Here is a 17,116-nt window from a genome sequence, read left to right as displayed (position 1 = left end):
TTCTTCATTCGCTGTGATCTGGCTGCTCGTTCTTATGCAGATAAGACATACTTCTGATGGTTTTAATGTCAGCCATGGGTATTTATTCTTCAGAAGCAGATTATCTTCTCTGTGTCGAGTTTGATGTGTGGCGTTGATCAATTCATCCAGATCACTTGGTACTTCTTTAAACCAGATGTTTTTGGTTTTACTGTTCCAGAAATAGTCAAAAAGTTGCTTCAGGATTCTAGTATTTGATAGGTGAGATGTGTGGTCATAAAATGCAATCCTTCTTTTCTGCATTGTATCAATAATAGATTCACTTTCTTTATACTCTAATGAATTGGGCAAAAGTCTCCACTGCCCATTAACTTGATGATTTTTGCTGATAATTGTTTAGAGTATTCTTCTATCAACAGTCTGCAATTTGTTAGTTGTTGCTTGAGTATCCAGTTTGAATAGTGTTTCACTTGCGTGTGTTGCTTCTGGTTTAACAACAGAGGAGTAATGTCGAAATTTAGCATTTATTAAGAGAGATCATTTTTTGTAGGTTGGCCTTGTGGCTCTCTGCGCTTGCTGTAGTTTTAATGTTCTACAATCTTTTGATCTCTTTCGTTAACATTCCAAGTAATAATCTCACCAAGATATTTAAACTTTTTTTACTACTTTAATTTTTTGATCATTATAGAGTATGGTATAGGATGTGTCAACCGGGAAGCTGAGCATTATTTATGTTTTCTCAAATGAAATTTGCAATCCAACCTTTGCTGCTAATCATTCTAGTTGTTCTATCTGAACCTTTGCTTTATAAATATTGTTTGCCAACATCACCAAATTGTCTGCAAATGCAAGGCAGTTAAGTCTAATCTTTCTTCTAATCTTAACAGATGGTGGGCTTATCTTGTTCCATTCATGCATGGTTTTCTCCAGCACATAACTGAACATAATGGAGACAATCCATCACCTTGTCGAAGGCCAGTATGAATCTCAAAAGGTTCAGGGAATTCATTTCTGAACCTTACTCTAGCTTTGTTATTTTGAAGGGTGGCGGCAATGCGGTTGAAAAGTTTCTGATGTAAACCAAATTCCTTAAGAATTAACATTAAAGATTCATGATGGATACTATCATAGGCCTTTTTAAAATCGACAAAAATGGTCCCTAACTTCTTGTTCCTGACCCTTTTCTGTTTCATTATCCATTTGAGACTAATAATTTGATCAAGACAGCTTCGTCCTTGTCAAAAGCCTCCTTGATATTCACTTAGTTCACCATCAAGCTGTTCATGAATTTTGAAATTCAGAACCTGTGAAAATTTTTATAAGTAATATCCAGCAGCTATATACCCCTATAATTATTTGGATCTGGTCTATCTCATTTTTTGTGTAGTGGCTGGACTATTGCAACATTCTATTCATCTCATAATTTCTCAATATTCCAAATATGAGTAAGATGTTTGTGTAAGTTCAGAATAATTTGCGCGTTTGCCTATTTCTTAAGTGCTGCCACTAGTTAGTTCTCACCTGCTGCTTTATTAATTCCGAAGTGAGTTAATTGCTGCTTGTACTTCATTTGGATGTGGTGGTATAACTCTTTCTAAATGCATTTTGTTTCTTGGATAGGGGTCAAATTCCAAATGATGTTCAGGTTCTGCACTATTTAGTAACTGTTTGAAATATTTTGCCAATATCACTGAATTGTCATAATCGTCATGTGCTAACTTTGCATTTGCATCCTTCATCATAAGAGTAGGTGAAGTGTATTTCAGCTGGTACTCTTTAAATGTCTGATAGTAATGTCTTGTGTTGTGGCAATTGAAAGCATCCTCAATAGCTTTTAGAGTGTCCTTATAAAATTGCCTTTTGACCCTTCTAATTTCTTGGCAGTTGATCATCATCTAGCATTTATTAATTCCTCCCTGGAGCTTTCAGTTCTCTTTTGTTGGTCATTCAACCAGGCCTTATGTCTGTGTTGAATTGCTACATCCCATTCCTCATTCCACCAATGGTTTCTTGTGTTTCCGTACAGGAACTACACCTTCAGCCAAGACTTTTAATTGAGTGAGAGTGGCTTCTAGATTGTCACTTACAGGTATTCTCGATATCTTGTAATACATATGATTATTAGTAATATAACTAGTGTCATATGCTCTCTTTGTATCCAACTTTTGACGTGGTCTGAATCAACATTGATGCCATGCAGCAATTTAACATTATAAATTTGCTTATGGAATTTCTGATCCATGGCCACATGATCTATCTGGTACTCTCCTAGCTTGACATTAGGAAATTTCCATGTCATTAACTTATGTGGTCTTCTCTTGAACTTTGTTTTCTTCAAAAACAATCCATTTCTAGTGCAAAATTCAATTAACTGTTCCCCATTCTTGTTTGTAAGTTTATGTGCTAGCTATCACCCGGCTACACCTCAAATTTGCTTCTCTTTTCCTATCTTCATATTACAGTCTCCAAGCATAATTTTAATGTTAGTATGTGGTATGGTCCTTACTAACTGATCAAGTTAATCCCAGAATTTTTCTCTTCCACCCTTGTCAGTTATATTTTCAACATTAGTTGGAGCATGAATATTTATCAGTGTGTATCTTTTGTTTTCCACCTTAATTCTTAACAATGCCATTCTTGAGGAATTGGATGAAAAATTCTCAATGGAGTCCAATATCCTATAATGTACAAAGAAACCCACACTGAATAAGGGAACATTTTCTATTACCCTTTCTCCTGCTGGTCTCTTATAAAGTTGATATTCTCCTGATTCGATTGGTTCCTGGTCAGTATTGCATAACTCTTGAAGGACTGTGATAACTGTGTTCTGTTGATCTAAGACATCTGTTAAATGTTTCAATTTACCAACTTCCTTAAGGAATTAATATTTACTGTTGCAAAATATGAAAACCTTCCTGGTTTGTTAAATTTTAGCACAGTCTTATGCGGAATATGTTGCATATTTGTTTGTTCATTCAGTGCATCACTAGGCACTCTGACTCTATGTGATGCCCCACTGTATCCAAATGGTGTATTTGCCTGGATAATCTCGTAATGACTGGTGGATTCTTTCAGTAGAAGACTCCTCATATTTTGTTTGATTGTCTGATCAATGATCAAGTGTGTGACCAAGGTCAGGGCTTACAATTCCAGATGTGACCTGGAAAGTTGGTGGGTGAATTATGGATGGTAAAAAATGAGATCAAAGGGATGTGTGTTTGGTCCATGAGAGCTATTTCATTTTGCTCAAGTCTGCCAGCAAGCTGGTGAGGACCCCCCTATCCGCCGCCTGGGACATGCCACATAGGGGTACACCTCTCCTCTTATTATGACTAAGTAACAGGTTGGTGGACAAAAATGAATAATGTATATAGGATAATTTTTCTTACTCTGTCCATGGAGATTTTTAATGTCTGATTTTGCAGCAAACTTGGTGCTTGACAAAAAGTCAATTGCTTGATTGTTACACTTATATATTTAATAGAAGTCACTATTAGGTTGCACTGTTATCATAATTTACCTCTAATTTTCTGTGGTTGCCGGTCATGCAGTCCATCCACTAAATCTTGATGATTAGCGCATATATATTTTAAGATGTCTTGCAGGATGGAAAAAACTACTGCCTTTTCTTATGATTGCTGGCAGAAGTCATGCTTATGAATGAATCTTTTGGCATAATAAATAAAAATATTCTTATAGTTTGATGACTTTTTTAATATTTGTATTTTATTGCATTTTTATACACACACAGCATTTACTACACACATTGTTGACGCATGAGTAAAAATTAATGTCCCTCTTTATGTGGGATCTTAAACACAAGTACTCTCAAGTGGAAAGGGAAAGAAGAAGGAAAAAAATGAATATTCTCTGGACATTGCTCCCCTGTTACAAAGATAATTTTAAAAAGCCTATTTTTGCTGTCCTCTGTGGCAATGTACAAATTTATTACTAATGTGAAAAGGAAAACATTCATACAAATCAATAATGAGGGAAAATAAAAAGGTATGATACTGGGAGCTAGTTGTTTAGGTATTACACAGGCCCAAATATAAGATCAAGTACGCTAACAGGGAAGAACTAAGAAGAGTGTTTCAGTGTCCAGGAACTCCATGGCTGGGTGATGATATAGATGATATAGATGTTAAAGTGCAAGAACTGACAGTGGCTATACATAGAGCAATGGAGACATCAATACCTATCAGCAGAGGTCATTCTAAAGGTTTACCTTTTAACTGGAGGGAGGTGCTGCAGAAATTAAGATGTGAAACAAGAAGAGCCAGAAAGCTATACCAGTGCAGCATGACTTGAGAAGAAATAGTCCAAAGGTTGCATAGATACAGGTATTTTAAACAAGGTTTTAAGGAAGAGTTGTAGAAAACAAAAATGGAACGATGGAAGCATTCTGGGAGGCTAACTTAGAAACTTATCCCTGGGGTGTATATATAAAACAGTCTGTGAGAAAATACAGTCAGAAACAGTCTTGTCCACTCTCAGAACAAATGATGGGAGGGTAACAGAGTTGGGAATAGTCAGCTGCCCTGCTAACGGAAACGCTACTCCTGATGACAGAGAAGAAGACAAGACAAATGATTAGTGTAGGTTATGGGACATGTTATGGAAAGAATATAGGAACAAAAACCTGTGTACCCCTTTGCATAATAGGAAATTAGGCATATAATTTTAAGACTGAAAAAGAAAAAATCTCTACGACTGAACAGGATCTCTGCTGAAGTAAATCGAGCCTCATGTGACCAATTAGACAGTTACTTGTGTGATCCGTACTATGAGTCTCTCTTGCAAGGAAGGATCCCTGCACCATGCTTAGTAAAGGGAAAGATAAGATCCAATGATACATAAATCCTACAGACCAATTTGTCTTTTGAATGTTCTCGGCAAGATATTTGAAAAACTATCGTGCAAAAGATTACAAGATCACAGACCGCTAGAAGGGATGAACCATCACCAGTGTGGACTTAGAAGAGGCAAGTCAATTGAAGACAAAATTACCAAGGTGATTTTGCAAGTGACAGATACTCATTCTACGTAAGCTCCAGTGATGATTGATATTGCTGGTGCTTTCAATAACCTTTGGTGGCCACCTTTATTTGGTTCCCTTAGGGATTTCGAGTGTTCAGAAGTGCTGTATAATTGCCTGAGAGATTACTGCCAAGGGAGACATGCTTTTTTAACATGACTGGGAAAGAAAAAAATGAAGACAATAATAAAAGGCTGTCCGCAGGGATTAGTGTGTGGTCCAGATTTTTGGAATGTAGCACTGTAGCCCATACTACAGAAGTTACATGACAGCAGTAACATAAGCAGTTTGGTGGCATTTGCAATGACTTGCTGTTCATTGAAAGTGGTGACACCAGAAGAATATGGAAGACAAATGTAATGCAGCCCTCCACGAACTTGAGAGCTGGTGTCGAAGTGTTAAATTATCACCAGCACCCCCCCCCCCCTCCCCCTCCAAACAATGTACCTCCTGCTGAAAGGGAACATAATAAGGAATCCTAAAATACAGTTAAATGGTATAACAATTAGAAGTAGTGCAGTAATGAGGTAATTAGGGGTATTTCTTGACAAACATCATAACTTTGCACATCATGTAGAGGAAGCAAGCAATAAAGGTACCAACATAATGAATAAGGTTGTAACCATTCCAAATATGAAATTTTGGCTTCCCTTGAAGACAATTAGAGTACTCCACCACTCTATATTAGCATCAGTTGTAAAATACGCTGTAAGTGTCTGAGCTCATAGACTGCAGCTAGTGAAGCCAGTCTCAGTAATGAGAAGAGTGTAATGAGGAATACTACTAAGATTAATGGGGGCGTCTGGTACTGCCCCGAATGATGCTTTGTTAGTAGTCCCAGGAATATGCACACTGGAATTGGAAATTAGGAAAAGGGGAATCTTTTACTGGTTAAAGAAGGGCAATCAAATGGAAGTACGAAGGGTGTTTGGAACTGAGGCCAGTTCGAAAAAGGCAATAAAAGATTGCATATTACACTTGTGGCAAAATGAATGGGACACTTCAGGCACTGGTGGGAAAACATATGAATTTCTCCCTAACATCAGGGAGAGATTAAAGATGATATTTCTTAACCCATCAAGTGGATTGATACATTACCTGACTGGCCATGGCCCTTATGCTATGTATCCATACAAAATCAGAAGACAGATGAATGACAGCTGTTGGAACCCAAAGCACACTAAGGAGTTGAGTAGATGTGGTGCATCTCTGACTTAAAAGTTAAATGCACCAAAATAAATGAAGAAACAAAGAACAAATTCTAGTGTTTGTAGCCGTTAGCAGTGGGGTAGTAGGTTAAGGGTTTTAATGTAGTTTTTGTACTAGAAGAAGTAGTTTTTTTTTCTTTTTAATCTTTTTTTTAGTATAAGAAATAAATAAATAACTTATAACTATTCAAGGAAATGTGATTTGTATGGCCTATTTGATCTTTTTAGATATTAGACTATAATTATAAAGAATAAATAAATACAAAAATATACTATAGCCCCTCTTTATCACTTGACTAATTTCGGTGTGCATGGGGCATATGCACTGTCATTTTTTCCCATGTTCCATTGAGCAAAAAGAAAGACAAGTATGATGAACAGTGGAAAGTATCCTCTGTCATGCAGTTACCAATAATTTGAAGTGTATAGATGTAGATGTAGAGGCATTCCAGGCTCCTTAGGATTCTCCTATTTTGTGGTAATGCACTAGATGGAAGGAAGGAACTAACCTATATGATGGAAAGGGTCCCATACCCAATCTCATTTACTGACATTCAACAATTTGTATATTCAAGGAAAATGCATATTATGCCCACTAAATATTGGAAGGACTGACAGATGTTGATCACTTGCTGCCACATAAATTAAGTGCTGAGTTCTCTAGTAATTTTCTAGTGCACCAGTGAAAGTACATTAACTTTCTGTGCCACCACAGGCATTGAGTGATTCCATGTTGCTGTACAGGCATTACTTGGGGGTGCTTTACAGAAACCAAATGGAACAGTTATTAGAAGGTTATTCTCAGAAAGGTGGTTAAATATTCTGTTGTAAACCCACTTCTCAAAAATATGTTGAAAATACAGGAAAGGGGGAGCGTCAGTAATTCTTTTTTGTAAGTGGAAGCAACTTTTTACAGTCTAATCAATATCTAATTTTATGTCAGTCATGTACAAATAAGAAGAAATAGGTCACACTATTTCTGAACACACAGTGGCCTCATTTTTTCCCAGTGTGTCTTGGTTGAGAAATGAAATGGCACAGTATATTTCTCTGCCTTCACGGTGGGGCTCCAGGACACTAAACTCATCTTTGGTTTTCCATTTGTTCATATAGCCAGCCATGCAGCAATGGGCAATGAAAGTTCCTTAATAAATATACCTATGAATGGTATCCATTTAGCCCACTAAATCAGGCCTGTTCACTACTATGCTCGTCCACGCTGGGCTGTGCTCATGCCACAGCAGTGAGAAACTGGCCAACTCACAGTGACTACTGGTGGGGGAAGAGGAGAGGGGGGTCAGAGAGAGAGAGAGAGAGAGAGAGAGAGAGAGAGAGAGAGAGAGAAACTGAAACAATGTAGTTCTATATGACAAACTGTAGCCAATAATGCTGTTCTATGGTCTTTGTTAGGTCTACTGACATGATCACATTATGATGGTGAATTAATGCCTTCTACGACAAATTTATTTTTGTGTATTATTACATTAAAGAGAAATAACAGTGAAATGAAACTTAAATTTCTTTCAGTTGATGAAGAAATGAACATGGGACCAAATAAATTGAAGACATGACATTTCTTATGACCGATTCAGATTTATGATGAATGGCATTTTCAGACAAGTTTCAATTGCCATCAATTTGTACTTCTTGACTGCATTATTCACATCTTAAATGCATTATTCACATCTTAAATGCATTATTCACATCTTAAATGCAAAAACACTGGATGCCAATGGATACTAATTATTTTGCTTTTCACTGAAGCGTCAGTGTCTTGTTCTACTGTCCAAGCACTGCATGTGTGAAGGGGAGCTTTTAAGCTGAAGTCTTCATTGTGAAAAAAAGTTGCTCATGCAAGTATGTAGGTCCAAACATAGACCTAGTCATAGCTGAAAACTTGTACAGTCATGGATGGAAATTTATGTTTAGGAAGATTTTGACATGTATCTCAAGACTTATTGTATTATGAAACTTATCATCAACTACCTGTTACACTGTAGGTCTATAAGTTCTGACTATAGCTAAATAGACATGTTGTAAAGTCATGTTTGTGTGTCTTACTTTCACTTTGAAGTTTGTAACATGGCCATCATGCTGTGTTTCATTGATTTAAAATGTGCTACTCTCCACTTTAAGTACTGAGCTGTAACTATAATTGCTTGCATCTATTGCTGTGGTGAACATAACACTTTGCTCTGAAGAAAGCACACACATCACTCTTTTCATATGCTAAATAACACCATTTTACCAAAAGCACTCATTTCCCAGGTTGCGAGAGAGCACTTGTTCTTGCCTAGGTACCCTCTGTACAGGCGTGCCCTAAATAGACCTCTTCATGTGTCTACAAATCAAAATTTATCATAGGTCTCATATTTTAATACACATATTAGTGTGTGCAAGTTTAAGTAACTATAAAAGAGCTACACACCGTTATAGATTATGATTTGCATAAATGTTATCGGTGTGTTGGATCAAAAACATGAACCAATGAAATGTATGATACAAACACTCCCTCATTATTGACATAAATGTCAATGGCCACAGGTCTAATGGTTTTTTTATTGAATCATATAATTGGCAAGATTTGTGTTCATCCAGGAATCTAAGAAGACAAATAACAAACAAGAGGAAATTGTGGACCAAGAAATGAAGGAGGAAGTCAGTGAAGAAAACAATAGTGCAAGGAAGAGATCACTCAGTCCTAACAAGAGAGGTGAAAACTCTGGCTCTGGATATAAAAGAAAATTTGGCAGTAACCAGTCCTCTCCATCTGAGGAGGAACCACAAGATAGCAGTACACCCAAGAAGGTAGGTAATTAGTTCTGGTCCATCTCTTTCATTCGTGTGTGCGTACAAGATTGTGCACGTACACACACACACACACACACACACACACACACACACACACACACACACACACAGTACTTTTTAAGAATTTATTGGAGACATTTTTTAATTATAACCTTTATTTTTTAAAACCAAAGATGTATGGGGAAAGTGCTACAACAAGCAAAACAACTTAGACTGCTCTTTTTTTCTTATTTTGTTGTGTGGGGCTTGTGATAAACACACACAGTATCTGCAGCAAATATGATCATTGCCATCTCCTTTAGGTATCATTGTTTTGAACTGCATGTCATTGAAGTTACTGATGAGTAAATTTGGTATTCTTCTTTTTTATTAGGAAACCTAATTGTACATGACGTGTGATGAGCACTGTCACAGTCACATGATAGCTCAAATGTGTTTTCTATGTGGATAATAGATGAAAATTTCATATGGTATAATTCTTTGTGGTAACTCATCAAGCCAAACTCAAGTTTTATCAGAATCCAGAATGTAGGAGAAAACCAGGTCCAACTTTCACTTAAACTGTTCATTATTTTCACAGTTATAAACTTCAACAATGATCAAAAATGAAGAAATTAAAGAACAGTCTGTGGAAACTCATGACTTCTCCATGAAGACTGTTTCTACATGCACACACAGAAACTACTGTACTATATTTGTCTTTTCTGTTGTGTCACTTGTCTTGTTGATAGGAAGACCCTTAACCCCACTTCCTGATCGCACATTTTGACATCTTGACAACCATCCAACTTGGATAATGCATAACCACTTGATCAGGTTTGCATAAATCCAGCACATGTTAATGTTGTCCTTGGACCCTCGGGGTTATCATCTTCTCGGCACACATCAGCATTCAGAACTCTGCAGGGGACAAGTTTCTTGGCCTTCAGCTTTAATTTTGGTCCAATTGGTTTTCATTTTATTGTCACAAGATCACTTTGTACTTTTGAAGGCCTTTTTCGTATATCAATTGAAGGTAGCATTTTTGTGTGCATGCATGTGTGCACGCGTGCTTGCACGCATGTGTCCCACTGATACATAATTTAAACAATGGAACCTTCAAATAGGAATATCAACAATGTAGGAAAAGACAGATTGCTGCTTCTGTAAAGAAAACACATTAAGTTGCAGACAGGCACAATTAAGGACACTTACTTAAAGCTATCAGCCACAGCCTTCATCAGTAAACACACACACACACACACACACACACACACACACACACACACACACACCCCTTGCTAGCTTGTGTGTATGAATGGTGTGTATCTCTCTTTTACTGATAAAGGCTGTGGCTGAAAGCTTTATGTAAGTGTCCTAAATTGTGCCTGTGTGCAACTTAGTGTCTTCTTTATGGAAGCAGCAATCAGTCTTTCCCTACATTGTTGATATGTATCTTTCTTCAAATGAATTAATAATTTCTTCTGCTAATAATTTTGTAACACAAAGATCAGTCTGTCTGTGCATCTTAACTTCTGTCAGAAGTTGAAATGGTGTTTTTCAACACTTCTGTGGTATGTTGATTTAAGGGCATATTGAACTGACATATCATTTTCCACCATTTGGTAAGGTTATCAGTAGTAAGCTGAGCAATGATGGTAGTGAAAGTAAAACTGATTTTCTGAATCTGTCAGTTGGCTTTAGGGGTTCTTTCTTTTAGAAGCAAAGACAGTCCCTCTGTCACTAATTAAAGCATACAGCCAGCTAAACGTAGCAAATGCGTCAACAATACTTAGAATGTAGCAGTAACCCTTGAGAGTTGATTTAACTGTTCCACAATGATCAACAATAGTATATAGTGCTTCACTCTCTTTGAATAAGGACGAAGAAAACTTTCTTTCCTTATTTCTTATTCACAATTAAATGTTTTACACCACTGAAGATCATTCTTCTCACATTATTGGTAAAATCTGATATACAGTAATCCTGTTTTACTTCCTGTTTAGTTCACTTCTCCTTTCTTGTGTACAAGCTTGATGATTTCACATTGTATAATGTGTGGAACAGCTAACATCTCTCTTCCATCACTGAACTTGAAAAGAATTTGATCTCTCACTCAAAAGTTTGTGTTAGGTCATTCTTTGAGAATGTTCTTGATTGCTGGCCAACCATCTTCCTTCTCTTGAGCTTTTCTGATTCTAGCTATTAATCTGCATGCAAAGCCAAACAATATATGTACACAGCAGCTGAATTTCTCATCATATAATGAGATTAACATGAAATGCTGTAGCAATACTTTTGTGAAACTAAAACCCAGCTTGCTACTTTACATGATATATCTTTTTTGTCCATGGTCTTTTGGAATGTGGTACAGCTGGTTACAATTTCTAAAATGTATTCCTAGTAAATATACTTGCAGTTTCTTTAAGATGTTAACAATAGCCACGAATTCAAACTCAAAACTACTGTCGTTTTCCTCTTGAAATGTTGCCTTTTTTACTCATGTAGGAGGCTGGAGGGCACTTATCATTTGGTTTGGAGATTTTTGTGATAACACAACTCCAGAGCCTTCTTTACTTGGATCTGTTTGTATCTTAGTTCCATATTTGTGTTCTAGACTTTGAAACTTGTATCCATTGAGTGTCTTCAATATCCCCCTCTGTTCTTTTTCTGATTGCTCCTCAGTAAATCACTCCTGGGTTTGGATATCATAGAGTAATTTGAGATAAACTTTCTAAACTATCATGTTAGTCCCAGGAAACTTTTTACTGTCAGAAAAAATTTCTGTTCCGCAAATTTCCAACAGCCTTCATCTTCTCAGGAGGAGACTGCATTTGTCCGTACTGTATATCACATCTGAGAAACTCAACAGTTCTCTTTGTGAACTGGCATTTTGAAAAATTAATTTACAAGCTATTTCTACTACAGTTCTTAATCTTACTCAAAGCTGATGAAGTGCCTCATCCTCAATCTTTGCTGGTATTATAACATCTTCCACATTGAGAAATACTATGTTCTCTCAAATGAATGCCAAAAAAACAGTGCCTATAAAGTGCTGGAAAACTGCAGGTGACTTTTATAATTGAAGTGGAAGTTTCTTGAACTGGAACTGCCCTGCTGTGTCACAGGCAAAGTATACCTTTTTTGGCTTTGTTCTTAAACATCAAAATGAAAAAAAAAATCCGTTATTGAGGTCTAGTGTGTGAAAACCACAGGTCTCTCTTATCTATAGGTTCCTGTCTAAGGAGCAATGGGTAGTGATCTGTTTCTGTAACTTATACAGGACAATCATCACTATTTTTCACCTTTGCAACTACAACTGTGCTAGAGTATTCAGATGAAATTGATCATAACATTTAACATCATGAAAAGAACACTTGTCACTCACCTTACAGTGCAGATGCTGAGTCACAGATAGGCACAACAAAAGAGTTTCAGGAAGTGAGCTTTTGGTCAGCAAGGCCTTTGTTGAAAATAGACAGAAAACACACACACACACACACACACACACACACACACACACACACACACACACACACACACACACACACACACAATGCAGCTCAAACAACAGTCTTCACAGTGCCTCTACAAACCGCGTAAATATCTGTCCCAATTTTCACATCATCAATCACAACAGTAGCTGTAAAATAAACTTGTGGAAGACAGTTTTCCTTGAGTGCTGTAGAGATCACATTTCTATCTTGTGAACTTGGAACACCCACAGTCTTATAAAAATTTTGTCATTATAAATTATATTGGCTGCCACAGTGGTCGCAGTCACTTTACCTGTGGTTGCTGCCTTTACATTTGAAACACTTGGTTTGGATCCCACACCTCACATTGTGTTCTTGTTACTTGAGTCTCCAGTGCTGCAACTTTTATTTCTTTTTGACAAAGACTTTGCTACTCTTTCATAATGCCCCATAGTTTGCTTAAATTCACATTTACAGCTCCATCTTTTATCCTATCAGTCACACACTGGAATAGAGAAGCAGTATCAATATCAGCACAGCTAGAAATCTATTTCATTACAAGGAAATATTCCTGAAGAGACTCTTCTCCTCATGTCTTCTTCCACCAGTGCGGCAGTTTGTGGATCTCTACAGCACTTGCCTTCATATCAGATCATTTGTGCAAAGCTATCTTCACTGCAGTTCATGATGTAAGACCCTTCTTACACCGTGTAAAAAATGTAGGCATACCTTAAGGAATTTTATTTTTTCACAAACAAGCATTTCCAGTAGGTTTCAACCCATTAAAAACACAGTTTCCTAAAGTCCAAGATCCTCTTTTTAACAGAATATCTGTTACTGCTGCTAAATGACTTAACAACACCCTTATATTGTGAAATGACAGAAAATGTACATTGAACCTGTGAATGTGGTGAGAACTGTATTCCACTTTTGTCATCTGTTTCTGAACTGGAAAATCTTTTCATCTTCTCCTCCTGTAAATTCTTAAAATTCCTCATTTGGATAGCATCTTCTTCTTCACCGCCACCACCATAATCTTCACATTCTGTGTTGTCATCAACTTTCAATGCAAGTTTGTCAATTTTTAGATAAATAACTAGAAATTCTTTTAGTAATTTCATTTTTTGTCTCACTGTCTATACAGAGAACATTGCAGATTATAGAAATTCTGCTTCTGAAAATGATGCTTCAATAAATGACTTCTTAGCTTAAAGTTCATATATTACTAATTGAAAAATAAATAAAACACATACTGGTGTGCAAAACTCGAGAATGAAAGTGACTTTCAGCACGATATGTCATTGCCAAGTAACATAGTTCTATCAAACTTGACCATACACAAAAAGAACTGCTACAGTCTAATACAGAAGGTAGCTGAAAGAAATAACAGTGAGATGAGCAGAAATGACACTTTCATTCAAAGACAATAATTACACTTAAGTCACTGTGATTATTATGGTCCCCTGGACATTATAGAAGGCAGAACACGATTCACAATAGGATGTGTGATCACCGTGTTAGGGATGCATGTCTGCAATGTGCTCCTGTGGTGGCCGCAACGTTAGTAAGTAGTTCTTGTGGTAGCGATTTCTATGCATCCATCGCTATGATTGATGACTGCTGGTGCACATGGGCATTGTACAATACATCTCCCTGGTATCTTCCATACTTCTCTGATTGGATTTAAGTTGGGGGAAGGGGGGGGGGGGGGTCAATGGGCAGGCCAGTCCATTCACTGAATATACTCTCTTTCCAAGAGCTTCTCCATCTGTGTTGTTTGATGTGGTCACTTGTTGTCACCCATAAAATCGAAGTCAGGGTGGAATACATCTTTGAAAGATGCATATGCAAGGAGTACAGTGTCATGATGACACTGAATGGTGATTGTACTATGTTCAAAGATTTGGAGGTCAGTTTGCTCATAGTACATTATGCCTCCCCACATTTACATGTTACAATCGTATAGATCACCAAAATGAAAATTATTTTAATTGATCTATGACAGGGAGGAAATTCTTAGTTTTTACATTTTTGATGATGTCATTTCAACATCTGTTGGTTCAAAAGAATAATGAGGTCATCAAAATATATTTGTTTTGGCTGTGTTTTACTTTCTTGCTCAGTGCAATAAGTTGATTTAGCAGCTTTCACATCACATTATTCAACGCCCTCATTTTTTTTTGTATCTATGAAGTTTGTTACACATGTTGACACTGAGGCATTTGTGCTCATGACCAATCTAGGGACCTGCCGAGTTTCATTAGTTTTGCTTACTTGTCTCAGGATATCCCAAGTGACTGTGTAGAGCCCTGGTTCAATCTCTGCCATTTTGTAGTAGAACTTAGAGCAGTAACATATGATTTTTCTGACACCTTTTTCTTCTGAAATTTCAAAAAGGGCATTTTTGTGCATTTTTTAAATTTCTTTATAGCCTCGCGGGAGGTTTTTTGTAGCTTCAGCTTTGCATGCCCAACATGTATTTGTTATCTGCTTTGACATAATGTGTTATAACGTGTTTCCCAGTGCCTTCTTTTTTGAAGAAATCAGATAGAATTTTGTACCTGTTAGTTGAAGCTGTAAATAAGTAAGTAAATAAATAAATAAACTTATTCCAAACATTCAAATAATCTTAATGCAGTTGACTGATACCTGCACAACAAAACTGATTGAATGTACAGCACAAAGTACACGTACTGACTAAATTATTTTCTGTCAGTACAAACACTCAAAGGCCACTACATTTTCCACTCATTGGAAAAGCAGCAGTTCTTAATGTCTGTGCCATTATGTTGCAGAACTTGTTGAAGCCTTAAATTTTATCATTAATTTTCCTACCCTGATAAGACATGAATGTTAAATATCTTTCAGTAGGTGAAAATTAAATTAATCTAATCAATGTCACCTTCATCTGGAGTTCAGTCTGATCATACAGAGTTGTGTTTACTTGATTGGAGAGATCATTTCGTTGAAAATTCATTTAACGATTCTTGCGAAACTTCCTTACCAAACATCAATGAAAGATAGCTTGTATGACCAGTTTCACAGTTTGCATGGTTTTTCATGCGACTGCTCAGGCCATCATACTCTGAACTCCAGTTTCAAGTTGTTATAGAAAAATTCATTTGAATAACCCATTCAAAATAATTACATCTCTACCTTTTATGACTATGTAAGGACCTGCACTACACTATTAAAGCAAATATTTGTCTTATTTTAAACAGTTGCGGTGTAGCTCCCTAACCTGTAGCCTAGATAGCCTGCACTTAAATGTGGCTCCAGCTAGTGTCCCATAATTCTATTATTATATTGCTTCTGGCCTCTGTTCTCATGTCTCTAAAATTCATCCACTCCATTTTCTTCTTGTTTACCAAGATGCAATTACTGTATCTCTAAACCATCTTTTTGCTTCTCCTATTGCCGCAGAGACCTCCTGCTGTAAATCAGCTTCTTTGTGTCCTTCAATAATAATGCTGGTATGATCTGCTACAATACTGGCTCTACTGCTGACAAGTATGTTATTAACCATTTACAGAAATGTACCGATTGGAAAGAAACATTAACAGCAATACATCTAGTATAGAAAGGTAATGAAATAAATAAATAGAAAGGTAAAATGGAACAAAGACTACAGTGCTTACTATCCCTTAGTAAGGGATAATATTGTATATCTACATAATGTGCCAATCTGAATATATCTTGATTCTGAAACAGTGCATTTAAACACCAAACATGTACAATGTAAATATCCACAGCTACTATTTTTGTATTTATTTTTGTATTTATTATTTAGTTAGTAAATTATTTTGCCAACTAATCTTGATGTAGACCAAACATATATTCACCTACAGTAATAAGACATTAACACCCCCCTTTAGATGTCATTGTTTTTAAAACTGTACCTTGAAGTTTCCTACAAAAAAATTAAATTGTTCCTTCTCATAAACAGATAGCATTATATGTAATAAAATATGTTGAGCACTGTCATAGTTACAAAGAATTTACATGCAGATTCTGTGTGGATGTTAAGTCACAGTGTTGCTGAACACCTTCAAGGTCCGGTGCATAGTACTAATACTGGCATGTGTGTCGTCTGTTTGATTATGAAATGAAAACAAAAGTGATGTAGAGCTTATTAAATTTGAGTTAGAGAGAGTTGCAACAGATTATGGAATACAGAAATTTGGTTTATTATGGATGATATGATCAGTTACTATGAAATAACAACTGAGGTGATCATCATCATCATGATATTATTATTATTATTATTATTATTATTACCCAGTGTCCAGTCCTTGGCTGGGTCTGTATGGAGCATAAACCTCTCCATCCTTTCCTATTTTTCTGCTCTGTACCAATCTCCTCTCACATTCTTTCACTCCAAAGATCCACATGTCTTTCCATCTTCATCTAGTTCTCTTTCTCACCCACTCATTCCTCACTCTATCCATTCTAATGAGTCCTGTCCTACATTTTTGAAATATCATCTCACAGGCCTATATGCTGCTCACCTGTTTGTTCTTCTTTACCCACATTTCTGATGCAGATATGAGTATGAAGTATAATGTGCTTGGCATAACATTTGCTTATTTTTGGTGATACAATCTTGTTCTTTACCAAGATTCTTA

At 36.5% G+C, this 17,116-nt stretch overlaps 1 protein-coding gene across 10 annotated transcripts in view; it reads left to right on the top strand.

Annotated features, from left to right (window-relative positions):
* LOC126355996 (DNA ligase 3) overlaps positions 1-17,116 on the top strand; it is a 538,466-nt gene that overhangs the window by 388,642 nt on the left and 132,708 nt on the right. For all 10 annotated transcript variants that reach the window (XM_050006627.1, XM_050006628.1, XM_050006620.1 and 7 more), the window contains one exon: positions 8,824-9,033. In XM_050006627.1, coding sequence (XP_049862584.1) covers positions 8,824-9,033 — 210 coding nt within the window. The remainder of the gene's footprint in view (positions 1-8,823; positions 9,034-17,116) is intronic.

The sequence above is a fragment of the Schistocerca gregaria genome, chromosome 3 (assembly GCF_023897955.1).
Source record: "Schistocerca gregaria isolate iqSchGreg1 chromosome 3, iqSchGreg1.2, whole genome shotgun sequence".
NCBI lineage: Eukaryota > Metazoa > Arthropoda > Insecta > Orthoptera > Acrididae > Schistocerca > Schistocerca gregaria.
The sequence above is the reverse complement of the archived record's forward strand: the minus strand, read 5'-3'. Positions and strand labels throughout refer to the sequence as shown.